The following is a 27,302-nucleotide window of genomic DNA, read 5'->3' on the forward strand; positions in this document are numbered from 1 at the left end:
ACAAGTTTTTAAATATTTAATGTATCTATATTTTTTTTAAGGTTTGATAGAAGTAGTCTTGATTTTTTTTTTTTTTTTTTATATAGAAAAAAGAAATTAAATTAATCGTTATATTTTTTTAAAATAATAATAATAATATATGTAGGTTAAGCATGACAAATATCCGAATATATTTTTTTTTGAAAAAGATTTTTTAAAGTAATTCAATTCAACAACTAATCGATTATCCATTATTAACAAACTATTTTATATTTATCTATTTAAACTAACAGAAATCAAAGTAAGATTTAAATTTAAATTAATATCTAAGTATAACACACATTGAAATATCTCCAGATTTTACACACGAAAAAAGAAACATCTCTAACTAGAACTATTAAGAAAAATCACGAAAAAAGATAATTAAGAAAAAAATTATCAAACATTATAAATACCCTCGACCACCTCATATTAGTATTTCTCATTCACAATCAGAAAAAAGAAAAGAAAGAAGAAAAGCATTAATATCATTAGCCATGGCGGTTACTCCCACTGCTACTACTACTGAAGAAGTAGTAGTACAGAGAACCGATCATGAGAATGGGTTCAATTTCAGCGTAATGGATAGAGCCAGATTCCAATGTTACCATCTAAAAGCCGTTATTATAACAGGAATGGGATTCTTTACAGACGCTTACGATCTTTTCTGTATCTCACTCGTCACAAAACTCTTGGGCCGAATCTATTACCACATCCCCTCCTCCGCCAAACCCGGATCTCTCCCTCCAAACGTCGCTGCAGCCGTAAACGGCGTCGCTTTATGTGGTACTCTAGCCGGACAACTCTTCTTCGGCTGGCTCGGCGACAAGCTAGGCCGTAAGCGCGTCTACGGCGTCACTCTCATCCTAATGGTGGTTAGCTCAATCGGCTCGGCTCTCTCCTTCGGTAGCTCACCAACAGCTGTAATGATCACTCTCTGCTTCTTCCGTTTCTGGCTCGGCTTCGGTATTGGCGGCGATTACCCACTGTCTGCAACCATTATGGCCGAGTACTCTTCCACAACCACGCGCGGCGCGTTTATCGCCGCTGTTTTCGCTATGCAAGGATTTGGAATTCTCTCCGGTGGTGGAGTTGCAATCCTTATCTCCCGTATTTTTCGGAGCTTATTCCCTGCGCCGCCTTATTCGGTTGATCCGTTAGGTTCTACTCCGGCTCAAGCCGATTACGTGTGGAGAATCATACTCGCGCTCGGCGCGTTACCGGCTATTTTGACTTACTACTGGCGTATGACTCTCCCTGAAACGCCACGTTACACGGCTTTGGTGGCTAAAGATGAAAAGAAGGCTTGTCAAGACATGGCTAAAGTTCTCCAAGTCGATATACCGAACGAAAATGAAAACGACAACGATAGAGACACTTCTATTGTCGTAGTCGAAGAAAGAAACGACAAGTCGTTTGGGCTATTCTCGAGCAAGTTTCTGAAACGACACGGATTGCATCTTCTCGGAACAGCTGCGGCTTGGTTTTTCGTCGACGTGGCTTACTACAGTCAAAATCTCTTCCAAAAGGACATTTTCAGCGCCATCGGGTGGTTGCCGGCGGCGAAGACGATGAGCGCTCTCGACGAGCTTTTCAAGATTGGTAGGGCTCAGTTCTTGATAGCCTTGTGTGGTACTGTCCCTGGTTACTGGTTCACCGTCGCCTTGATCGATCGAATCGGCCGGTTCAAAATTCAGGTGGTCGGGTTCTTTTTCATGACGGTGTTTATGTTTGCTTTGGCTTTGCCTTATCACCACTGGTCGGCGGCCGGAAACCACGTGGGATTTGTTGTGATGTACGGATTGACTTTCTTCTTTGCGAATTTTGGACCGAACGCGACGACTTTCATTGTGCCGGCGGAGATTTTCCCGGCGAGATTCCGTTCGACGTGTCACGGGATTTCGGCTGCGGCTGGAAAGGCTGGGGCCATTGTTGGAGCTTTTGGATTCCTTTACGCAGCGCAGAACCAGGACAAGACGAAGACTGATGCTGGGTACCCTGCTGGGATTGGAATGAAGAATTCTCTGATTGTGTTGGGAGTGATTAATCTGTTTGGATTGTTATTCACTTTTCTTGTTCCAGAATCTAAAGGAAAATCATTGGAAGAGATGTCACGAGAGAATGAAGCAGATGATGATGTTGATCCTCCTACTAGAGTTTAACATTTTTTCTTTTTTTTTTTTTTGTATTTCTTTAAACACCAACAATTGTTTATAGGTTTTGATTTTGTTAAATTCAGTTCAATTCAATATTTTTTTTAAAAAAGAACGATTGTTAATATTTCACGTGATTACTGATTACGAAATACGAGCATTCATCACACCTTCAATTTGTTGTTATTAGGGCATATTTGTTTTTGTTTATTTTTTTAGGATTGTTTGTCATTGTAGTTATGGTGAATAGTGAAAATTTAAAATTTCTCTATAATCAAAATGAATACTGTGTTAAATAAATATTATAATTGAAAAGTTTAAATTTGCTTATTAAAATACATATTTCTCTTTAAGGTATGCTTGTTTGTTTGTTTTTTGACATAATAAAGGTATATTATTATGTGAAATTGTGAAATCTTTACACTACTTTAATAATACACTAAATTTATGAGCACGAGAGACCTCTCCAGACTCTTCTTCTTCTCCCTCTCAACATGCACAATATGAACAAGCTTTCTCCTTCCTCTCCACTGCGTTCACATTCTGCTCCTTCATGTTCCCACTCTGTGGAACCTTTGCCAAGCCCCAGATCTCTCGATCTAGGTGGCTCCGATCCATCTTCCAATGATACCCAAGGCAGCTCGACGCGCCCAAGCCGTGTTAGCAGCTCCAAAACGTCCCGCCTCAACCACCCCGGTCGTGTCAACCATTACTCCGGCCACAGTACCAAACGCTCGATTCGTACTCGCAATAACTCTCTCACAGGTATTTACTTCTTTGATCCTCTTTCCCTATTCACTGTCAAATCCCATCAGAGAAATGGGTTTTTCCTAGGGTACTTTAGATATAAATTTGGGCTTCCTATTAAATTAATTGATGGAACCCGATGCCAGAAAAGGGATTTAGATGTGAAAATCGTTTTTATATTAATTCCCAGAAATGGCTTTATTCTTTCTGTCAAAATTTTTCAAAGTTTAGCATTAATTCTTGCCTGCAATCGTGATCTGCCTGGTACCATGCGATATCTCCTTGTGCAGCAGCTCTGTTCTTTAGTTAATGCTCCAGATGGGATAGTTACCAAATTTGGTCATAACTATCCCAAAACTTACCCCCTATATAAGTGCAGAACTCTTCTGCGATTTGGTACATATATCCCTACCATCACTAAATATTATTCTCTGCATGAATTTTCCTATAATAGTTTCTATAATTTAAATATATACTACAGCCACTATAATATTATAGTTACCCAGTCGAGCCTAGGTTTCTACATAATCCCCACATATACTCTCTCTGACTCCTTCAATCCTCACTTTGTTCATAGTCTCCAGGTCTGCATCATAGTCACATATATTCTCTCTGCTTATTGCTGTCTTAGTTTAAGGTATCATATTAGCCCCCTGTTTCACCCGCTGTTGAAATCTCTTAACCAATACTACCCCATAGTTCATAGACATCTTCCTTATAGTTATCTTGTCTTTAGACTCTCGAGTACCTCTGTCCATCCTCCAAACAATTTGCTGTTATCCTTGTTCCACTTTCACCTGTCCTGTTTACTCTATCAACCTTTGTGTAATTGTTCTTTCGCTTTGACTACTAGGCCCTATCACATTAACATCATCTTACTTGAGCCTTGCTATTACTTGTTCACTTGCACCATGGATGATCTAACCAAATCTCTGTCTGTTGCTCTAAATCTCACAGAAACTGAATGTACCATTCAAACTCTCCATGAGCCCGCCCCCTCAAATACTCCTGACTCCGAGGTACAACCACTCCCTCTATTTTTGGTTGTCAAAGTCCATACTGTCAAATCTTTCAACCGAAAAAATTTCATGGAAAAAATGACCAAGGATTGGAATAATATATCTCGGAATCCGGTGACCATTACTGACCGATCCAATGGCTTATTTCTTGTTGAGTTTGGCTGTGATGGAGATAGGCGCCGAGTTTTGCTGCAGCAACCTTGGACTTATCTTAACCAAGCAATTCTCATGGACATCCCGAACTCTTTGGATGTTCTAAATGGAGACAGTCTTTTGAAACTTCCCCTATGGGTCCAAGTTTTTAACACACCTTTCCTCAAGCGATCCGAGGAACTGGCGGCCCTTGTCTCATCTTCTCTTGGCCACCTTCTTGAAATTTACCGGCCTTCGCTCCGAGAAACCTGGGGCCCCTACTTTCGGCTTCGAATTATGTTTGATGTCGCCCACCCTTTACCACGGGGATTACCTATCCACTTCTCAGGAATAAACAAAGTGGTTTGGTTGGAACTGAAATACGAAAACATCCCGGACATCTGTTTCTTTTGTGGCCGCATGGGTCATAGCTACAACAAAGGGTGTATGGATTACATGAAAGCTTGCGATGAAGCCCCGTTCCCTCCGGAACTAAGGTATGACATCAAAACTATCATGGGTAAAGTTAAAGTTACAACTAACACTCTGTTATGTCATGATCAGCTCAATTTCACCAACCCCCCGGTGGCGTCTTTCATGACTTCCAATCCGGCTAGTGCTGTTTGTGTTGCCCCCCCGGAAAACTCCCCCCCCTTTCCAACCTATGGCACCCTTGAGCAAGGGCCCTCCCACGGCCTATCCCAACAGGTGGGCCTTTACAAATCCGGTCCCACTTCTTACATCCAAGATCCTCCTCCCATGGTACAACTTGACGCTCATACAAATCCCCACACTGCTATCCAAACCACCGGGATCCAAACCGAGACCGTCAACCCCTCGTACACTGCCCTCCTCAATGCCACAATGAGTAACTCCAGTGTCCAAAAAGTTTCTCCCACCTCCAACCCGAGCCATACAATCACACCCCAAAATTCTAGCAGTTCCAACTCCACCAGCTCCAAATACTGTCAGGTTCCTCTCCCTGACAACCTTCCCGTCCTGGATACCAGCAAAAAACTGGAAGCCATGAATCTCACTTATCAACCGGGATTGGCCACCCCCTCGGGCTCGAAAGCTTCAAGGAAACGGAACAAACCTGATTCCAAAGACAAGTTCAAGAGGCAAACTGAGATGATCAATGGGGAGCTCAGGCATCAAATAAAGCGCTCCCGTTCCGACACTCCTCAAGCCAACGATGATTCTACTAGTATGGCAGGCTGTGCCTTTGAGCCGGCCTGCCCGCCCCCATGAAGATTGTGAGTTGGAATGCACGAGGTCTCGGGAGTGATCGTGCATTCCGGAACCTCTCCCGTTTAGTATCTACTAGTAGTCCTTCTATTTTGTTTGTTATGGAATCTAGGCTTGTTAAGAATGCTATTAATTATGTAAAAACAAAGCTCCATTTTGTTTCGGGATTAGAAATCCCGAGGGTTGGTAGAAGCGGGGGCTTACTTTTGTTATGGACTGGTGATGTAAAAGTTTCTCTTTATTCGCAATCTATTAGTCATTTTGATTGTTATGTGTCGTGTGCCATTACTAATGTTTCTTTTCACCTCACCTGTTTTTATGGCTCTCCCGTTGATTCTCTTAAACCTCACACTTGGCAAATCTTGAAAAGAATTGGTCGCGATAATTCTCGCGACCCTTGGCTTCTCATCGGGGACTTTAATGCTTTCCTCTTCTCCCACGACAAAAAAGGGGGCAATCCTGACAGGGGCCCTTCCTCGGATTTTAGGCAATTATTGGACTCATTTAATCTATCCCCGATTGATCCCGTGGGGCCCTCTCTCACCTGGAACAACAATGTAGCCCATCCTAAGAATATCCAAGAGAGGTTGGACTGGGGGATCATAAACAACTCTTGGACTAGTCTTTTCCCTGGAACCGCTCTTAACCACTTAGGTTTCTTCGGGTCAGACCACAGAGCGTTGGAATTAATCACTTCCCATGGCCCGAGAACGGGGCAAAGTGCCCATAGCAAAAGATTTCTCTTCGAGAACGTGTGGCTCCAGGACCCCAACTGGGATAGAATTTTGGATCAGTCCTGGACTTCCTCCTCGTCCGCTGAGGATGCTATACCCAATCTTATTGCCACCCAATCTCTGTGTGCTCAAAAGCTCAATTTTTGGAACCATAAGAAAAATTTCAACTTCAAAAATAAAATTAGTAAGCTTGAAAAAGAGCTTGAACGAGCCCGATCCAATTCTAACTGGGACAACCGCACTATCGAGACCATAAAAGATCTCCAATCCCGGCTTGATGCGTTACTCTACAAAGAGGAAGCTTACTGGAAACAGCGTTCCCGAACTCCATGGCTGGCTCAGGGAGACAAGAACACAAAGTTCTTCCATCGATTTGCCTCTCAAAGGAAAAAAACGAATAAAATTCACCAACTACATACGGCAAATGGTGGTATGGTCTCCGACGAGGATGGAATCATTCGTGAAATTGAGTCTCATTTTGACCAGCTGTTCACCTCCTCCAACCCCACGGTTTCTGATATGAACTCCGCTTTGGAAGGTATTAGTCGTTCTCTTTCTGATTTTGACAAGTCCCTCTTGAGCGAGGACTTTTCCCTGGATGAAATAGAGAAAGCTTTCTTCCAACTTCCCCTTGACAAAGCCCCTGGCCCAGATGGTTTCAATTCTCATTTCTACAAAGCCAATTGGCATGTTGTCAGGAACGATGTGCTTGAAGCGGCCTCCAGCTTTCTCAATGGAAATGCGAGTGTGGCCCCTCTGAATAACACCCTCATCACGCTTATTCCCAAAGTCCACCAACCTAAGTGCATCTCAGAGTTTCGACCCATTAGCCTTTGTAATATCATTTATAAGATCATCTCCAAGACCTTAGCTAACAGGTTGAAACTTGTTCTGAATTCTCTCATCTCTCCTCACCAAAGCGCCTTCCTCCCGGGCCGTCTTATTTCCGACAACATTATTATAGCCCAGGAAGTCGCGCACTCCATCAAGCTCAAGACGCGAGGAAAAAAAGGTTGGATGGCGATCAAGCTTGACATGGCTAAAGCTTTCGATGGTGTGGAGTGGCCATTCATAATAGCTATCCTCAGGAAATTCCAATTCCCCTCGAGGTTTGTCCATCTGATCTCCTCCTGTATCTCCACTGCCTCCTTCCATTTTAATCTTAACGGTAAAGTCTCAGGCAGTGTCAATCCCTCCAGGGGTATCCGCCAGGGCGACCCCCTTTCCCCTTATCTCTTCCTGTTATGTGCGGAGGGTTTCTCTTCCCTGCTGCATCAACAGGAAAGAAGGAAAACTCTTCTTGGCTTTAAAGTTGCTAGAAGAGCCCCCGCTATCTCCCACCTTCTTTTCGCTGATGACAGCTTCCTCTTTTGTCAAGCCAACATCAGCTCTTGCAATGTCATCAAAGAGGTTCTCGAGGCCTATGGGCGGGCCACGGGGCAGCAAGTTAATTTCCAGAAATCCTCTTTGTATTTCTCCCCTAATGTTGAGCTAAGGGATCGAACTTTGATATCCGATTATATGGGTATCCCGGTTCGGTCTTCTTTTGAAAAATACCTGGGCCTCCCACAGCATATTGGGCGAACGAAAAAACAACTGTTCCATTATCTGCATGACAAGGTCTGGGGTCATCTCCATAATTGGAAGAATAAAGTCTTTTCTAAAGGCGGAAAGGAAACCCTGCTTAAATCTGTCATACAAGCCATTCCCACCTACTCAATGGCGTGCTTCCGCCTTCCGGTAGCCACCTGTCACTCTCTCGAATCGGTTATGGCCAATTTCTGGTGGGGTGTCAATGATAATAACCGGCCCAAAACTCATTGGCAAAGTTGGAAAAAACTCTGTCGCTCCAAAAAGGAAGGAGGCTTGGGCTTTCGATCCCTGACCCATTTCAACCAAGCCCTTCTTGCTAAGCAAGCCTGGAGAATCCTCCAGCAGCCAAACTCAATGGTGTCAAAAATTCTGTCTGCTCGATATTTTCCTCACTCATCTTTTCTTGATAGCTCGACTGGGCACTCTCCCTCTTTTGTTTGGCGTAGCATTTGCTGGGGAAAAGAGCTGTTGCACAAAGGTTTAATTTCCAAAATTGGTAATGGGCAGAACACTTCCACGACCCGCGATCACTGGATTCCGGGTCTCCGTCAGGTTCCCACCCTTTCCCATGTCCCTGACACAGTTGCCTCTTTCATTCTGCCTTCCTCCTCCTGGGACTTAGTTAGTTTACAAAGATGCTTCCCGCCGTATGTGGTTGAGCAGATCCTCTCCATCCCTCTCCCCCTCAGTCCATGCCCCGATGAGTTCATTTGGGCACATTCCCAATCTGGCATTTATACTGCCAAATCTGGTTACCATATCAGCTTTTCTTGCTTTTCCCCTTCGGATATCCCCTCCTCCTCTAAACCCTCGCCTTGGTGGAAAAATATATGGCATCTCTCCCTCCCTTCTAAAGTCAAACATTTTGCTTTCCGTGCCACAAACTCCACCCTCCCCACAGCCAAAAACCTAGCCCATAGGAAAATCATCCCTTCCCCTGTTTGTGACCGGTGTGGAGGAATGGAAGAGTCGGTTTCTCATGCATTGTTTTATTGTCGGAGCGTTAGAAGAGTCTGGAAAGGTACGCAATTTTATCCTTACATTTTTGCTAATTCTTTAGAAATATTATTCCATGATATCGTTGATATGATTTATTTTTCTCTGACCAAGAAAGATGTAGAGATTTTTCTTTGTACTGCTTGGCTTGTCTGGTATAACAGGAACAAAGCTTTAAAGAATCAACCCCACGATCCTGATCAGGCGATTTTCTGTTTGGCTCAAAGCTATCTTGGTGACTATCATTCCTCCCAGCGGGCCCCCTCACCTACTCGCCCCAGACAGATGTCAGGCCCTTCTTCGTGGACTCCTCCAGCTCCGGGTCTTCTCAAGCTAAATGTGGATGCAGCTCTTTCTCAATCCCCCCGAAAAGCGGGCTTCGGAGGTATCATCAGAAACAGCGACGGTCTGGTTGTTGCCGCCTTTGCCCAGCCTCATTCCGGGGGAGGCTCGGTCCCAACCTTGGAAGCAAAATCTCTCCTTTCAGCGCTTCAGTGGTGTATCAACGAGCATTTCTTAGTCCAAGAGGTGGAAACAGATTGCAAAGCCATTACTGATGCTCTCTCTGGCCATAAAGAAGATATGTCGGTTTTTGGTGACATCATTAAACAAATCAAGAATACTTTATCTTTTTTCCCAGCTGCTCGGCTCTGCCACATTAATCGTGATGCCAACATCCTGGCCGATAAACTAGCTCACAGAGCTCTTGGGTTAGATGAAGCAGCCGTTTGGATTGGAGACGACCCCTGCAATTTATTTGATTTTCTGTCTTCCTAGTGGGCTCCTTTCTTTCAAAAAAAAAAAAAAAAATTTATGAGCACGAATTTTCATTTTTTTTAAATGACCTCCTCATTAAAAACTTAAGATAATAACTCACTTCAAAATAGCAAAAATACAATTAGAGAGGCAAGCCATTCGGAAAAAGAGTGCTAGAAATTATCATTAAATTTTAGTGCATGTCAAAGTCTAACATGGATGAAAGTTCAAGGGGCATAATTTAGTGCATGTCAAAATTCGAAGGACATGATTTGGTAGATATCAAAATTTGGGAAACATGGTTTAGTACATAAACAATCATTGAAATAGTAAAATTGAATAAAATTAGACAAAAGTCCTTAAATTCAACAATCTCAATAGTTCAGGAGGCATTTTCAATGGTCTTAAAAGTTCAGTGGCATGATTTGGTACATGTCAAAGTTCAGTGGCATGATTTGGTACATGTCAAAGTACATAAACAATCATTGAAATAGTAAAATTGAATAAAATTAGACAAAAGTCCTTAAATTCAACAATCTCAATAGTTCAGGAGGCATTTTCAATGGTCTTAAAAGTTCAGGGGCATGATTTGGTACATGTCAAAGTTTAGTGGACAAAAATCATAATTAGCCTTTTATTTATGTTCTTGAATAAATGAACAAAATGTAAGTGAATTAAGGCATTTGTAATTATGAGAAATGTTAATCAGCACTTAAGGAGTTAAACACCACATAACATACAATTTATATCAGATCTCACACATTTTGATTTAATAAATAACAATAGAAATCGTTATAACCACTCACAACCTGCCACATCGGTATGGTGTTGGACACTTTAAGATGTCAAATAGTAATGCTCTTATAAATAAAATCGAAAGAAAAATTAAGAGTAAAATTCTTTAATGGTAAGAAATGCTAGGAGCACCCTAAGTACGGGTGGCAATCTGGGTCAGGCACAATAATACGACTTGAAACATGCACAATATAAACGGATTTGGGTTGGTTGACCAGTTTATTAAACGACCCGATCATTTTCGGGTTGATACACAATAATAACCTATGTAACAGTATTCATTCTTAATTGTATTATATTTATTACATTAAATTATGTTTTTTTAGTTAAATAGGGATGTAAACATGTTAGATTGCTCACAAGTGTGTCATAACAAGATTGTAAACATGTTTTAAACTTGTTATAAACATGTTAATGAATTGGTAAGTTTACTAAAATTAAGCATGATTATTTATATAAACGAATTGAGTTTAGTTTTAAGTCTTTAATAATTTGACACAATTAATAAATGGGTCAGGTTTGAGTTTGGCATTTACTTATAATACCAAAGCCTCGACACAACACCAAACGAACACTAATTGTCACCCTACCCTAAGGTATATAAGGGGTTGCTCATGGAGTGATATTTGCCACATGTACAATGTGGTCAACATTTTTAAATAAACTTTATCAATATTATTGTTCAAAATGGGCTAGGCCTATTTATCCCATCCGCATTTTTTTGGTCAAATTTATATTTTGGATTTAATTCAATCCGCATAAGAGTTTAAAATCAATCCAATCCAATCCGCAATAGTGCGGATTAAATCAGTTATTTTGAATGAGTTATTTTTTAATAATAAATTATTTTATATTTTATAAAAATGCAAAAAAATAAAAAAAAACGCAGCAATACCACAACTAAAATTTAACAAACATTAAAAAAAAATACTATTTTCTTAATCTCCAACAATCATATCTTTCCATCTCTATTTACATACAAAACAAACTGATATACATACATGTCAGTATGTATGTACTCATGACAGATGACAGAAAACGAAATAATCATGACAATATATAATTTTAGATGAATATATATGTAGGGATACGATTTTGTCCCGTGATGTACTTTCACGGAATGTATTCCTTGATGTACGACAGTCGTTAGATGGATAAGTTATTTGATCTAAGGGCTGGGGTTGATCTAGGGGTAATTAGGGTTAAAAAATGGTAACGTACCCTCAGACTCATCTAATGTACTCTGAGACCCATCTAATGTACTCTGAGACCAATCTAATGTACCACGAAATACATTCCATGAAAGTACATCACCAGACAAAATCGTGTCCCTATATATGTATTCATTACTAAAATAAATAAGCTAGTATATATATTTCTCTAAATTTATGTGTATGTGTTTACGTGAATAGGAATTATTTTTGTCATCTTCCATCATAAAACAGATAAAATATACCAACTCAATATATTATTAGAAATAATTTTAACGGGTGTAGATATTAGAAGTTTGTGTATATATTTTTTTAATATTACTAGAACACTAATATATATAATATTATATTTATTATAATTTTATAAAATATATGTATATATAATATTAAGTGTGGATTAGATTAGATTGGTTATTTTTTAAGGTCAAAAAACATTCAATTCGTACAAGTGCGGATTTCAAATTTTTCAATCCAGTCCAATCGACGAAAGTGCGGATATTCACATTTTGCGAATTTGATTGGATTGGACCGTGCGGATTAAATTAGATCAAATACTTTGTGAACAACCATATTGTTAACCATTGGAGTAAAAAATAAAAATATATATATATGTGAATAATGTGGATGAGAGAAAAAATAATAATAAAAAATGATAATATTTTAGGATAATGTATGTGCTTTTGGTATAGGTATATGTCCTCCTATTTGTAGAAAATAAAACTTACTATTCCTAAATTGGTGTGCCCTCCCAATCCCACCAGTTATTTTAGTACACATCATCTATACCAATTTAACATATAATAAATTCCTTACCAAATTAACTCTAAACTAAATTAATACATGTAAAATATATTCAAATGATGCATATCGTGAAATAATTGGTGGGGACAGGAAAGACACACCAATTTTGTAAAGACCGCATATGATTAATGCTTTGAATTATTAAATAATTAGGATTTATAAATGAGATTAAATTAATAGTTATGAAATGCATATTTTGGAAATATATTTAATATATCATATATGTTATTATGCTATTTTATGTAAATTACTCAATTTCTGCGATTGTATTCGGAAGCTGTGGACAACGACGTTGGGCCTTAGAGAATCGTATATATATATATAAATATTTAGAATATTTTGTCGGGGTGTTATAGTTAGGTTTCGTTAGTGTCGGGAATTGATTGGAATAAATTATGACCAAAATACCCTTGAAAACCTTTTCTTAAAACTATTGGTATTTATCTTAAAAAGTAATTAATTCTTTATTCCCTTTTGTCCATTAGTTATACTCAGCCCATGAGTTAAATATATTAATAATAGGTTAGATAACTTTTCTTTCTTTTGCTGAAAATGCCTAGAAAATCCTAGAACTTCACCATTCTTCTCAACCTTTCTCTCCTTCTTTCCTTTCTTTCGAACCACCAAGGGACCAGCTGGGGTGTGGGTTTCTTCTCAGCTCAATTTTGTGAATTCAGAGGAATTTGAGTGCTTCAATCTAAGGTAGCATCTCTTGCTTTCCCTCCTTGTGTTTTATTTTGTGAATATAGGGTTTTTAGGTTTGAATTTATGAAGTTTGGAACTGTGGTGATGTTTGTTGTATGAGGTTATATTGTGAAAGTTGTGTGGTGATTATCTAAGTTGCTCTAAGCTGAATTGGTTGATTATTTTAGTGTTTGGATAGAATTTGAGTTTAAGAGCTTAAGTTGGAGCTCTAATGGTGGATTGGAATTTTGGGGGAATTGTTGTGTTTTGTTGCTTGGGTTTGTTTCATTACAGTGTTTACAGGTATTTTGGAAGTTATTGGAGAGTTTGGGATTAAATTGAAGTGTGGGGATCGGTTTTAGGGTTCCCAGCACAGAACCGGTCGACCGGTTCTGGGGGACCATTAGAACCGGTCAACCGGTTGGTACCCAGGAACTGGGGTTCCGGTTGGGAACCGGTCTGCCGGTTGGGGCTTTTTCCCAAGCCCTAGTTTTTCCCGTTTTTAAGTAATTTAGGGTATTGGCATCCTATTTATCGATAGGGTTAAGCTTAGTTTCTATTTTAAATCCCCGATAAGTGTTTTAGCGTGTCTCTCATCGAATTTTGAACATTATGGTTTAGGGCCCTGTAAAGCGTCGAGCTGCGTTTCCACTCAGGCTGACCGGCACACTTGAGCACGGAACGAGGTAAGATAGCGTAAGAATATATATATGAATATATGCTTGTTTTAGTGATTTGCACTACTAGCACTAATGTGAATGTGATTATTAGGGTGTTAGTATAGTGTTGTATATTAGTGTGGTTATGGTGTTACCAACACGAGTACCAGGGGTACGTCGTGTTCGTGGTACAACACTTAGTAAATCCCGGGAGTACAGTTAGGACTCTACCAACACGAGTACAGAATTGGTACTTTAGTGCATTTGGTACAGGAGTCGTACTTCCCTTAAGAACGTTCTTATCTATTTGGTGAGCTTAATTATTGAGCTCAGGGCAACTTAATCATAAAGCTGGCATTGCATTATTTATATATATATATATATCTTGCATATCTTACTGAGTCTGTTGACTCATCAGTTTGCTACCTTGTGTAGGTAAAGAGAAAGCCAAGCTGGAGGAACAGTGAGATGGAGCTCGGCAGTGATTGTACATATCGCGGCAGTGGAGCCTGGAGGGTTTCGATCTTTTTCTATTTTGGAGTCTGTATTTTGAGGTTGCATACTAGCGAGTTTTTAAAATAAAAATATTATATGTACATATTAGTAAAATACTTTTAAATTTTATTTTGATACTCGGGATCCCGACCCATAGGGTTATAAAGATATAATATATTAAAGTTATCTTTCGAGTTTAGTAAATATAAAAATACGGGCGTTACAGTTTGGTATCAGAGCCACCAGGTTGTCCATTGAAGACCGTCAAGATATGTACAATCAAGGCCAGTGTCGAGCTCAACTCACGGTTCCGTAAGCTTTATTTCTTTTTGCAAATTGTTTTAAGATATGTTGTATATATGATTAAATAGATGTTATAAACCCTAATTGCAGTCTTAAAAATATTTTGACCACTGTCTGACCTACGTGCCTTGTGGATTCGCAGGCTAAGTCCTAATAATGGACGCCCAGCGAAACGTTCAAAGGCAGGGTGAAATGGTTGAGACCGGAGTTGGTCGGGGTGGTAGAAATCCCCAAAACCCCCGTGGACGCGGTAGAGGCCGCGGTCGTGTCCTGAGAGGTGGACAGGAGAATCCACCTCAGGCCCCGGTTGATTGGGAACAAAGGTTTGCTGAGATGCAAACTAGAATTGAGCAACAAGAAGAAAAGATCTGACGACTCATGCAACGGGATGCTCCTGTTAAGCTTCCCCCGCAACCGCCTGCTGCGGTTCCTGCAGCCCCTGCGGTGCTAGCTGAGCAACATGTTGCTGGTAACCGTATGGAGCCTTTATATGAGAGATTCAAAAAGCAAACACCTCCAGTATTTCTGGGAGGTCCTGATGTTCTTAAGGCTGAACAGTGGTTGACCGTTATCGAAAGAATATTGAATTTCATGGGAGTGGTCGGAAATGACAGAGTGGCATGTTCCACGTTTCAATTTCAAGAGGATGCCTTGATTTGGTGGGAGATGGTATCCCTCACCAAGGATGTGGCCAGAATGACCTGGGAGGAGTTCCGGGAATTGTTCAATGCTAAATACTATAATGAGGCAGTCTGCAGTGCAAAGCGGAAAGAATTTGTTGAGTTGGTACAAGGAGAGGGAATGTCTGTGACTGAATACACAACCAAGTTTGATCGCTTGGCTAAGTTAGCCTCTGGAATTGTACCAACAAATTTTAGCAAAAATGAGAAGTACTTGGTTGGACTAAATGCCAAGATCCGGCATGATTTCGTTATTACAACGAATGATACCACAATTTATGCAGAAATGGTTGACAAGGCTCTTCGAGCTGAAGGAGTAGTTAAGTTTTTGCAAGAAACCCAAGAGCCTCCTGGTGTCGGTGGGACCACTACTCTCCCTATTTCTGGCTCTGGAAAAGAGAGTGGTGATTCTACTTTTGAGTAGAAGAAAAGAACTTTCCCATCTTCGGGAAGTTCAGGGCAAGGAAAAAGGTTTAGAGAAAATCAGAATAGAGGGGGGCGTCAGACTTACTCCTATCCAGAGTGCCCGCGCTGTAAGAAGCACCATCCCGAGACTTGTAACCGGAGAGCCTGTTTTCAGTTTGGTTCGGTGCGACATCTTAAGAAAGACTGTCCTCAGCTGAAGAAAGAAGAATCAAAGCCTGAAGCTAAACCTGCGCCTGCCCCTGCTCGTGTATTTGCTATAACTCAGGCGGATGCTGCTGCCAGCCCTTCAGTAGTTACAGGTCAGCTTCTAATCAACGATTTTGTTTACACTATTTTTTTTGATTCGGGTGCTACTCGATCTTATGTGTCATCAAGAGTTCTTGACCAGCTTGATAGACCTGGTGATATTTTTGAGACGGGGTTTGGAACCCTGCTGCCTAATGGGGAATTAATTATTACAAGAAAGTGGGTTAGATCAGTGTTAATTAGAATTGAAGATAGAGAATTGAGCGCTGATCTTGTGGTGTTACCATTGGCCGAGTTCGACATCATACTTGGTATGGACTTTTTGTCTAAATACTCTGCTAGTATTGATTGTAAACGGAAAATGGTAACTTTTGAACCGGAGAATGAGGAACCATTTGTCTTTGTTGGTTCGGTCCAAGGTTCTCGTGTTCCAAGAATCTCAGCATTGAAAGCTAGGGATTTGCTACGCAGTGGATGTGTTGGATTCCTAGCAGTGGTAGTGGATTCCAGTAAACCCGTGTTACTTGGACCCGAAGAGGTTAAAGTGGTTAAGGAATTCCTGGATGTGTTTCCAGAGGAATTTCCTGGGTTACCACCTCAGCGGAAAATAGATTTCATCATTGATTTAATTCCTGGAGCAGAACTTGTTTCGAAGGCACCCTACCGAATGGCACCTGCTGAATTAAAAGAACTGAAGATACAACTCCAAGGGATGTTGGATCTAGGGTTCACTCGGCCTAGTGTGTCCCCTTGGGGAGCCCCAGTTCTATTTGTGAAGAAGAAAGATGGAACTCTTCGGATGTGTATCGATTATCGGGAGCTGAATAAGTTAACCATTAAGAATAAATATCCTCTGCCTAGAATTGACGATTTGTTTGATCAACTTCAGGGCAAAACGGTATTCTCTAGGATTGACTTGAGGTCTGGATATCATCAGTTGAGAATTCGGGAAGAGGATATTCCGAAGACAGCCTTCCGAACCAGGTATCGTCATTACGAGTTCCTAGTTATGTCTTTTGGGTTAACAAATGCACCGACAGCTTTTATGGATCTCATGAATAGGGTATTCAAGGATTTCCTCGATAATTTTGTAATTGTATTTATCGACGATATTCTTGTGTACTCTCGGTCAGAAGCAGAACATGAGCAACATCTTCGAATGGTTCTGCAGCGACTTAGAGATCATAAACTCTATGCAAAGTTCAAAAAGTGTGAGTTTTGGCTGTCACAAGTGTCCTTTCTGGGGCATATTTTTGGGAAAGACGGGATTATGGTTGATCCAGGGAAGATTGAGGCGGTGAAGAATTGGCCTAGACCTAAAACAGTCACTGAAATTCGAAGTTTTCTCGGTTTAGCGGGTTATCATCGGCATTTTGTGGAAGGATTTTCCAAAATTGTGATGCCGTTATCCGAGTTAACTAGGAAGAACCAGGGATTTATTTGGTCAGATAAATGTGAGAAAAGTTTCCAAGAGCTGAAGCAACGGTTGATTACAGCTCCTGTTCTAGCCTTGCCATCTGATCAAGAAAAGTTTGTGGTGTATTGTGATGCATCAAGGTAGGGTTTAGGCTGTGTGTTAATGCAAGCAGATAAAGTCATAGCCTACGCTTCTCGACAATTGAAAGATTACGAGCAGCGTTACCCAACTCACGACCTGGAACTTGCAGCAGTGGTGTTTGCCCTTAAAATTTGGCGACACTACTTATATGGCGAAAGGTGTGAGATTTATACTGACCACAAGAGTCTCAAGTATTTTTTTCACTCAGAAGGATTTGAACATGAGACAAAGAAGGTGGTTGGAACTAGTGAAAGACTATGACTGTGAAATCCTGTATCATCCTGGAAAGGCAAATGTGGTGGCAGATGCCTTAAGCAGAAAGGGACCTGATCAGATATCCAACATGGTCATGATTTCTCCTCAGTTAGCCTCAGAGATGACTATGGAAAACATTGAGTTGGTGACTGAGAAATTGTATAAACTAACACTTCAGTCAGACTTGTTGGAAAGAATCAGAGTGGCTCAATTAGAAGATCCTGAATTGGTTAAGATTCGAGAAGATGTCTTAGCGGGCAAAGCTAAGGACTTTTCAGCTTCTGACAGTGGAATGCTGTTGTTTAAAGCACGAGTATGTGTTCCTAATAACGCCAAGCTTAAGAAAGAAATTCTAGAAGAAGCTCATACTACCCCTTACTCATTGCATCCAGGAACCACCAAAATGTATCAAGACTTGAAACCCTATTTTTGGTGGTATGGGATGAAGAGGGATGTGGTGGATTATGTCACTAAGTGCTTAACCTGTCAACAAATCAAAGCTGAGCATCAACGACCGGCAGGATTACTTCAGCCATTAACACTTCCAGAATGGAAGTGGGAAGACATTGCGATGGACTTTGTGGTTGGCTTGCCTAGGACCACAGGAATGTACGACTCAGTTTGGGTTGTAGTGGATCGCTTTACAAAGTCAGCACATTTCTTACCTGTTAAGGTAACCTATACAGTAGATCAGTATGCTGATTTGTATGTGAAAGAAATTGTTCGTCTTCATGGGGTACCGAAATCTATCGTTTTAGATAGAGACCCTAAATTTACATCGAAGTTTTGGGTGAGTTTACAAAAGGCTATGGGAACTAATTTGAAATTCAGCACAGCCTTTCATCCTCAAACAGATGGGTAATCTGAACGAACTATTCAAATACTTGAAGACTTGTTACAAGCTTGTGTCATGGATTTTGGAGGGTCATGGAGTAAATATTTGCCTTTGATTGAATTCTCCTATAACAATAGTTATCAAAGTACCATAGGAATGGCTCCTTATGAGCTGCTCTATGGCAGAAAGTATCGTTCCCCAATTCATTGGGACGAGACAGGAGAACGGAAATACTTAGGCCCTGAGTTGGTCCAGAAGACAAATGAAGCGATAGACAAGATTAAAGCTCGAATGCTTGCTTCTCAAAGCAGGCAGAAAAGTTATGCAGATCCCAAGCGACGGGATGTTACATTCCAACCTGGTGATCATGTCTTTCTACGAGTATCCCCAATGAAAGGGATCAAACGCTTTGGAAAGAAAGGCAAGTTAAGCCCTAGGTTTATTGGACCTTTTGAAATCCTGGAGAAAATTGGACAAGTTGCTTACCGGTTAGCCTTACCTCCTTCATTGTCAGCAGTGCATAATGTATTTCATGTTTCCATGCTGAGAAAGTATGTGTCTGACCCAATGCACATTCTGAGTTATGAGATGTTGGAATTGCAACCTGACCTATCTTATGATGAACAACCAGTGCAAATTCTAGATAGGAAGGAAAAGGTCCTTCGAACTAAAACCATATCATTGGTTAAAGTACTCTGGAGGAATAGTAAAGTGGAAGAAGCCACTTGGGAGTTGGAGTCTGACATGAAAACTCAGCATCCAGAGTTGTTCAGGTAGATTTCGGGGGCGAAATCCTTTTAACGGGGGGATAATTGTAAAGACCGCATATGATTAATGCTTTAAATTATTAAATAATTAGGATTTATAAATGAGAATAAATTAATAGTTATGAAATGCATATTTTGGAAATATATTTAATATATCATATATGTTATTATGCTATTTTATGTAAATTACTCAATTTCTGCGATTGTGTTCGGAAGCTGTGTGTATATATATATTTAGAATATTTTGTCGGGGTGTTATAGTTAGGTTTCGTTAGTGTCGGGAATTGATTGGAATAAATTATGACCAAAATACCCTTGAAAACCTTTTCTTAAAACTATTGGTATTTATCTTCAAAAGTAATTAATTCTTTATTCCCTTTTGTCCATTAGTTATAATCAGCCCATTAGTTAAATATATTAATAATAGGTTAGATAAATTTTCTTTCTTTTGCTGAAAATGCCTAAAAAATCCTAGAACTTCACCATTCTTCTCAACCTTTCTCTCCTTCTTTCCTTTCTTTCGAACCACCAAGGGACCAGCTGGGGTGTGGGTTTCTTCTCAGCTTAATTTTGTGAATTCAGAGGAATTTGAGTGCTTCAATCTAAGGTAGCATCTCTTGCTTTCCCTCCTTGTGTTTTATTTTGTGAATATAGGGGTTTTAGGTTTGAATTTATGAAGTTTGGAACTGTGGTGATGTTTGTTGTATGAGGTTATATTGTGAAAGTTGTGTGGTGATTATCTAAGTTGCTCTAAGCTGAATTGGTTGATTATTTTAGTGTTTGGATAGAATTTGAGTTTAAGAGCTTAAGTTGGAGCTCTAATGGTGGATTGGAATTTTGGGGGAATTGTTGTGTTTTGTTGCTTGGGTTTGTTTCATTACAGTGTTTACAGGTATTCTGGAAGTTATTGGAGAGTTTGGGATTGAATTGAAGTGTGGGGATCGGTTTTAGGGTTCCCCGCACAGAACCGGTCGACCGGTTCTGGGGGACCATTAGAACCGGTCGACCGGTTGGTACCCAGGAACTGGGGTTCCGGTTGGGAACCGGTCTGCCGGTTGGGACTTTTTCCCGAGCCCTAGTTTTTCCCGTTTTTAGGTAATTTAGGGTATTGGCATCCTATTTATCGATAGGGTTGAGCTTAGTTTCTATTTTAAATCCCCGATAAGTGTTTTAGCGTGTCTCTCATCGAATTTTGAACATTATAGTTTAGGGCCCTGTAAAGCGTCGAGCTGCGTTTCCACTCAGGCTGACCGGCACACTTGAGCACGGAACGAGGTAAGATAGCGTAAGAATATATATATATATATATATGAATATATGCTTGTTTTAGTGATTTGCACTACTAGCACTAATATGAATGTGATTATTAGGGTGTTAGTATAGTGTTGTATATTAGTGTGGTTACGGTGTTACCAACACGAGTACCAGGGGTACGTCGTGTTCGTGGTACAACACTTAGTAAATCCCGGGAGTACAGTTAGGACTCTACCAACACGAGTACAGAATTGGTACTTTAGTGCATTTGGTACAGTAGTCGTACTTCCCTTAAGAACGTTCTTATCCATTTGGTGAGCTTAATTATTGAGGGGCAATTTAATCATAAAGCTGGCATTGCATTATTTATATATATATATCTTGCATATCTTACTGAGTCTGTTGACTCATCAGTTTGCTACCTTGTGTAGGTAAAGGGAAAGCCAAGATGAAGGAACAGTGAGATGGAGCTCGGCAGTGATTGTACATATCGCGGCAGTGCAGCCTGGAGGGTTTCGATCTTTTTCTATTTTGGAGTCTGTATTTTGAGGTTGCATACTAGCGAGTTTTTAAAATAAAAATATTATATGTACATATTAGTAAAATACTTTTAAATTTCATTTTGATACTCGGGATCCCGACCCATAGGGTTATAAAGATATAATATATTAAAGTTATCTTTCAAGTTTAGTAAATATAGAAATACAGGCGTTACAAATTTGAGGACAACAGATTTTCTTTTCATTTGTAAAGCATGATAGCATTCTCGATAAAAGTGCTAAAATTTCCATATCATCTAAAAATATAATATTTTATTTTATTTTTTTTACACATTATTTTCAACACTCTTACTTCTAAAAATATCACAGTGAGTGATATGACACCCTTCAAGATTACTAGTACAAATATATTATTTGTTTTAATTATAAATTGTATAATTTTATATACTTTAATTTTTGTTTAGAAAATAAATAGCATCAATGTCATTGTATGATATCAATATAAATTCGTAGAATGACATGCATTCTTCTCTAATGGTATAACACCTTCAAATTTTTCCAACTAAGCTGTCGACCTTAACAAGCTGTGGCGAACTCAAGATTTAAAGTGAGGGGGCGTAAATTTATTTTTATAAGGCAATGGGGCAAAAATAAACTTAAAAAGATAAAAAATAATATAAAAATGCTCTTTATGGGAGTTGAACCTATTAACCTCTACCCTATATATAATCTGGTTTAAATTACACTAAAGTTAATATTATGTCTATAAATTTCACTTTTTATTACAAATATTTGTCGTAACTAACTAAATTGCATATATATTTTTTTTTTTCTGATTTTTGTTTTTAGGAGGACAACTGCCCCGCCTCGCCTACATGTGAGTCCGCCCCTGTTAACAAGTATTCTCTAAAATTTAACCATTAGAGATGCTCTGAGGTACCTTGAGGTGGCAAGCACCACAAAAGGTGACATACTACTATCAGTGCAATTCAATATTGAATCTCACACATTATCATTTAATAAAGTATATTGGAAATTGGTAACCAATCACAACACGCCATTGGTATACTGAAAAATGTATTGCCACGTCACAGGTCAGAGTCTTCTATTAAACGTGGCAAATAACTATTGGCTAATCTGCGTGGAGGCGCTAGCACACACTTAACAATGCTAAATAACTTCAAAACTAAATAAATAAAAACAGAAGAAAAGGATCGTATAAGAGAAGAATAGCGCAGAGCGGTTGATCTCTGGGATTGAAGAAAGAAAGATCAAAGATGAGAGTAGCGCTCTTCCTTTCGATTTCATTTTCTCTGTTTCACTTTCTCTTAGCCGAACAAGTCTTACAGTTTCACGTCGGAGGTAACACTCAGTAACCCTATTCTCAGTTTGTCTTTTTCATCTAAATTTGGGCCATTTGGGGTTCAAATTCTGAAACCCATCTTCGAATTAATCATGCCCTTTTATCTCTTTCAATTACTATATTTATGTATAGAATAAGGTTGTGAATGCCATATTTGATGTTTAATTAACTATATGTTGATTATTATCTTTAAAAAAATAGGTGGCTCATTTGCTCGAAGCTCTCGTGAACCAAAATACAATATCAAATTTCATTCTGAAGACTCACCATATCATCCTGTATGTTTCTATTATTATTATTTTTTCTTTTCTTTTCTGGGATCTTCTGAATGTATGATTTGTAGTTCTATGTGTTAATTAGTTTAGATACTAGATTGATTCAATTAGTGATTTTATTGATGTTATGGGAATGGAGTTTGTATTTTGAGATTCAAGATTCTCCCACTTTAATTATTTATTAAGCTTTTCAAAGTTCTGGGCAGTGTAACATTGTAGTGAAAAGGCTCGAAACTAGAAATATTGTTAGCTTTTCAATTTTCAAGGTTTTTGATTTCTCAGGGGATCTTATCAAGCTATGTGCTAGAATTTCTTGTTTCCTAAAGATCTTGGTGTTCAATGGGAAGATTAGAATTAAATCAATTGGATAGTATACATTTTTTGTAATAACTTTAATATACATGTCAATTGGTAACATGATGCACATAAACTGCAGGAAGATGACCAAGAGTCTGTGGTGATGCCCAATAACAATGGGCAGAATTACTTATGTTACTTACCTAAGGTAGAAAAAGTCAAGAGTGGAAAGACGGTTACGCAGCATAATATCAGCAGCATGATAGTAGAGAGTGAGAAAAGGATTAAGTTGAAGACACCAGATGAGTTGCTTGAAGAACTCAGGGATCGATGCTTTGTTAGAGTAAGTACTATAAGTCGTGAAATTACTTTGAAAATTCGTGATTCATTTTAGCATTGTTTTAATAATGAACTTATAAACGTAGTTCTTGAATATAAAACGCACAAATGCATACCACAATGTCTTTCTAAAATCTGCAATTATGCCCTTATAAGTGATTGTAGCTCTTAGGGAACATTTGGGAATGCTGGATAGGACATGAATGAGACTGGATGATTTTATCATGAGATTTGGTAGAATATATTGGAAAAATTAGCCCAATCTTTAAACTAATTCATCGACTAGATAATTTTATTTCATTACGAAATCCGAGATAATTTTTCCCAGCAATATATTTCATCTTCCCACACACACATATATGAACATATGAAAAGTTGCATTAAAAAAATATAGCATATTGTATGGTAATGACTTTCAATTTTTGAATTGGCATTTCTAGTGATCTGATAATTTTTTTTTCAAATGGATCACGATTGTGGAATATACATCTAACATTTATTCATGGGTGAATATTGACTTACAGTACCAATCCATGTATACCTGACAATAAATTGCAAACAAACAGCTCTTCTTAGCCCTCTTATTTGGTCAAATTTCATGTTTGGAAATAGGCAACTCACTCATCTTCTTTTTCTTTTTAATCTTACTTGATAATTATTTCCTATGTTATCCTACTTTACGCACCAATCGAGACCTTAGTTACTAATTTTACCTATTCTCCATTGCAGCAAGAAGGTTGGTGGTCATACGAATTCTGCTATCCAAAAAGAGTACGGCAACTTCATTTGGAGGAGGAAAAGGTATTTACTATTTAGGCTACCAGCCTATGTCATGTTTATTGTCGTCCTTTACATGTATCTATTGGAGGGAAGGGGAGGGGGTATTGATGTTGACACACACATCTTCTGATGCATTTATCCACTTTAGTTGCACAGCTGATCTTTTGTGTTGTAATTGTTATCCCACTACTAGTTGTGTGCTTATGATGCTCTTACCTCAGAAACCTACAATTGATATGTCTAAGATGAAGTCTAAATGCCAGTAGTAGCCTTGTCCATGTTTAAAATCGGTCAGAACCAGACTATACTGATAATAATGGTATTGGATATTTTTTTCATTTCAGGTAGTTCAAGAGTTCATTCTCGGTGAGTATGATGCAGAGGCTACAGCCGCTTACAATCAGAATCTCTCAGACATATCAACACTTAAGGACCCTCGCTCAAAAGATGCATCCCAAAGGCAGGATATTCTTAAATATTAAAATGAAGAAGTTTGAGATAGTGTGGATTTTGAGATAGATGATTTTTTTTTTTTGTGGCAGAGATAGATGATTATTAATTACTTGTATGTTTGTGTTCTTCTAGGTATCATGCTCATCAATATACAAACGGAACCTTATGTGATCTTACAAATCAACCACGAGAGACTGAGGTACAAGGATGGTGTTACATTGCTGTATACTATACAACATCTTTTCTGTCTCTAATGTCAAAATTATTCTTATAATCATTTGCAGGTAAGATTTGTATGCTCAGAACCGAGAGCTATGATAAGTTCCCTTACAGAGCTATCTACTTGCAAGTATGCACTTACAGTTCGAAGCCCAATGCTGTGTCAGCATCCGTAAGTCCCGCCCTCCTCTCTCACTCTCTTTGTGTATATATATATATATGGTATAACTAGACATCAATAAATGACTCATATTTGTTGATGCGAACACGTGATTTGCATTCCCTCATCTTATTTTTCTGATCATCTTGTGATAAATGACATTAACTGGCTCTATTTTGAAATGGCAGCTTGTTTCAAGCTGAGAGACCAGTGTGGTACACCATTCACTGTAACGAGCTTCCTAAGGATAAGGAAACTAGAGTGGCCGAAGAGTTCCAGAAGAGTAAGCAGATTGTTACAGTTGCTGAGGACGAAGATACATCTAACGATTTGTCTTGACCGACATAAAACAAATGTGTATACACACACAAGATCTTTGCTGATGTCAATCAAAATGAGGCCTACATAATTTGTAGTTGTCTTACTTTTCAACTAGACAGATCCTATATATTTTCAGGATTTGTATAACCTGTCTGTGTAGTATGTAGTTGCCATTTATTTGAGAGATCATTTTGAAAGAAGAAACTAAGTAGAGTTGTACATGAAAACCGATGCTTGTCAATCTATGTTGCCCATTTGGCCAGAAAAATATGTGCTTGGTTTTGGATATGTAGTCTGTAATTTTGTCACCTGGCCTGAGCAATTGGTGGAACTAACAAAAAAAAAAAAAAAAGAAATAGATTACAAGATGGGTATTTATTTATTAATATCTAGATATATAGCTGAGTTATTAGTTATTTCTTTGGAGGGTGTGGTTTAGAATAAACAAAATGATTCATGAAAAGGTAACTTTGTCCACAGCTTTGACTTGGGATTAGGCAATGGAGTTTTTGCAGCTTATCCAAGTGACAATATAATCCACAATTGATCATAATCCACTTCGTTGCCATCTGCCACTTTTCCAAGACAACTATGGATGCTGCTCTTGATAATGTTAAGGGACGTGCGGTTTGGGTACGGTGGTCGGGGATGAGGCAAGATTGGCATCGGCTATTTGGCGGAGTGAAAGGTTTCAGGCTTTTTCGAGCCAGAAATTATGGAGGCTCTTGCTTTTCGAAAAGCAGTGATTCAATGTTGGCTTCTTGGTTTGATAAGGTTCGGTTTGAGTGAATGCCAATGCATTATTCTTAAACTTATTAATTATGCTCCCTTCATCCCTTGGATTCTTACTTGGGAGTTGTACAGTTGTACTTAAGTATATTATTGTCTTGTACATGTTTTATGGTTGTGGACCTTTTGTATTGCTCTAAAGCAATTAATATAGTATCTCATACTTTAGGCTAAATTTGGAAGAAATTGTATTTAGTTTATTTTATTTATTTTAATTTTAATTTTTTATTTTCATATTCGTTAAGATATACCTATTTTTATAGATAAGGTCTTCATTATATCCCTTAGGTCAGGGACGGACCCATTAAGATTGATGTGGGGGTTATAGCCCTACTAACAAAAATATTGCCTTTTAAAAAATTAAATGTAAATTTTTTAATTTAATAATTATAGGCCTTTTTTTTTTTTGAAGAAAAGCGTACATGCATTAGATTGAAAAAAACTGTCAGACCTCACGGTCATTACAAAGTATAGTTTCGGGCATAGAGGATAGTGGCACAAAACCGAACCTCTGGTGAGAAAACGCCCACTTGGCCACATTATGGGCCATAAAATTACATTGTCTACTAACATATTCAAACATACAACCGATAAAGAAAGGGGAGGTAATTTTACAAAAGGAGACGAAGTTATCAAGCTCCCACCAGGACTCCTTCCCAGAGCCCCCATAAATAGTAGAAAAGCCCCCATAAAATTAGATAAATTTGGTAAAAGTGATTATAATGCAGTTATAAATATTTTTTTAGGATAAATAAGCCCCACAAAATAAAAATTCTGGGTCTGTCACTGCTTTAGATTAATATAAATCATGTGCTATACTTACGTAGAGGGCAAGAGTATATTAGGCAATCTAAAAGTAGGTAGATTTTAACAAAATATAATGTAAGGATATTTTTAATTAGGCTAATTAGTATTTTTTTTTTCTCTAACTTTGACATGTACCAAATCATGCCTTTGAATTTTTTTGGTCGTTAAAAATTCTTTCTGAACTATTGAGATTGTTAGATTTAAGGACTTTTGTCTAATTTCATTTAATTTTGTTGTTTCAGTGATTGTTTATATACTAAACCATGCTCCATAGACTTTGATATCTACCAAATCATGTCCCTTAAATTTTGATATGTACTAAATTATGCCCCCTGAACATTCATCCATGTTAGAATTTTTTTACTAAAATTAGATAAAAGTTCTTAATCTAACAATCTTGATAGTTTAGGGAGAATTTTTAACCGCTAATGAAATTTAAGATACATAATTTAGTAAATATAAAAAATTAATGATTAAAAAAAGGAATGTATTCCTCAATTTATGTTTTATGTTTAGTGGTTAACTTTCCTAATTGTATTAGAAATCTCATTTTGACTGATGTCAATCTTTATTGGTATCTCTACGGACCTGGCGCATCTATCAAAGTTTCTTGCTCAGAAGTGTTTCATAAATT

General features: G+C 38.6%; 4 protein-coding genes across 4 annotated transcripts; all 4 read left to right on the forward strand.

Moving 5' to 3' along the window:
- Positions 1 to 350: 350 nt before the first annotated feature.
- On the forward strand, positions 351 to 2,357 carry LOC115724766 (probable inorganic phosphate transporter 1-3). The gene has a single exon (XM_030654109.2). The coding sequence runs from the start codon at positions 516 to 518 to the stop codon at positions 2,178 to 2,180; it is 1,665 nt and encodes a 554-aa protein (XP_030509969.1). The 5' UTR covers positions 351 to 515; the 3' UTR covers positions 2,181 to 2,357.
- Positions 2,358 to 14,722: 12,365 nt separating this feature from the next.
- On the forward strand, positions 14,723 to 18,459 carry LOC133039156 (uncharacterized). Its single transcript, XM_061117984.1, has 5 exons — positions 14,723 to 15,428; positions 15,483 to 16,985; positions 17,286 to 17,368; positions 17,544 to 17,822; positions 18,364 to 18,459. The coding sequence occupies exons 1-5, from the start codon at positions 14,723 to 14,725 to the stop codon at positions 18,457 to 18,459; spliced, it is 2,667 nt and encodes an 888-aa protein (XP_060973967.1).
- Positions 18,460 to 18,500: 41 nt separating this feature from the next.
- On the forward strand, positions 18,501 to 20,042 carry LOC133039157 (uncharacterized). Its single transcript, XM_061117985.1, has 3 exons — positions 18,501 to 18,589; positions 18,656 to 19,001; positions 19,995 to 20,042. Exons 1-3 carry the CDS (start codon positions 18,501 to 18,503, stop codon positions 20,040 to 20,042), a joined length of 483 nt encoding a protein of 160 aa, XP_060973968.1.
- Positions 20,043 to 22,024: 1,982 nt separating this feature from the next.
- On the forward strand, positions 22,025 to 25,456 carry LOC115725634 (protein OS-9 homolog). The gene is made up of 8 exons (XM_030655214.2): positions 22,025 to 22,227; positions 22,430 to 22,506; positions 22,940 to 23,143; positions 23,869 to 23,940; positions 24,264 to 24,379; positions 24,505 to 24,571; positions 24,657 to 24,763; positions 24,940 to 25,456. The coding sequence occupies exons 1-8, from the start codon at positions 22,143 to 22,145 to the stop codon at positions 25,088 to 25,090; spliced, it is 879 nt and encodes a 292-aa protein (XP_030511074.1). The 5' UTR covers positions 22,025 to 22,142; the 3' UTR covers positions 25,091 to 25,456.
- The last annotated feature ends 1,846 nt before the right edge of the window (positions 25,457 to 27,302 follow it).

Source organism: Cannabis sativa, chromosome 6, assembly GCF_029168945.1.
Source record: "Cannabis sativa cultivar Pink pepper isolate KNU-18-1 chromosome 6, ASM2916894v1, whole genome shotgun sequence".
In the NCBI taxonomy this organism is placed as follows: domain Eukaryota; kingdom Viridiplantae; phylum Streptophyta; class Magnoliopsida; order Rosales; family Cannabaceae; genus Cannabis; species Cannabis sativa.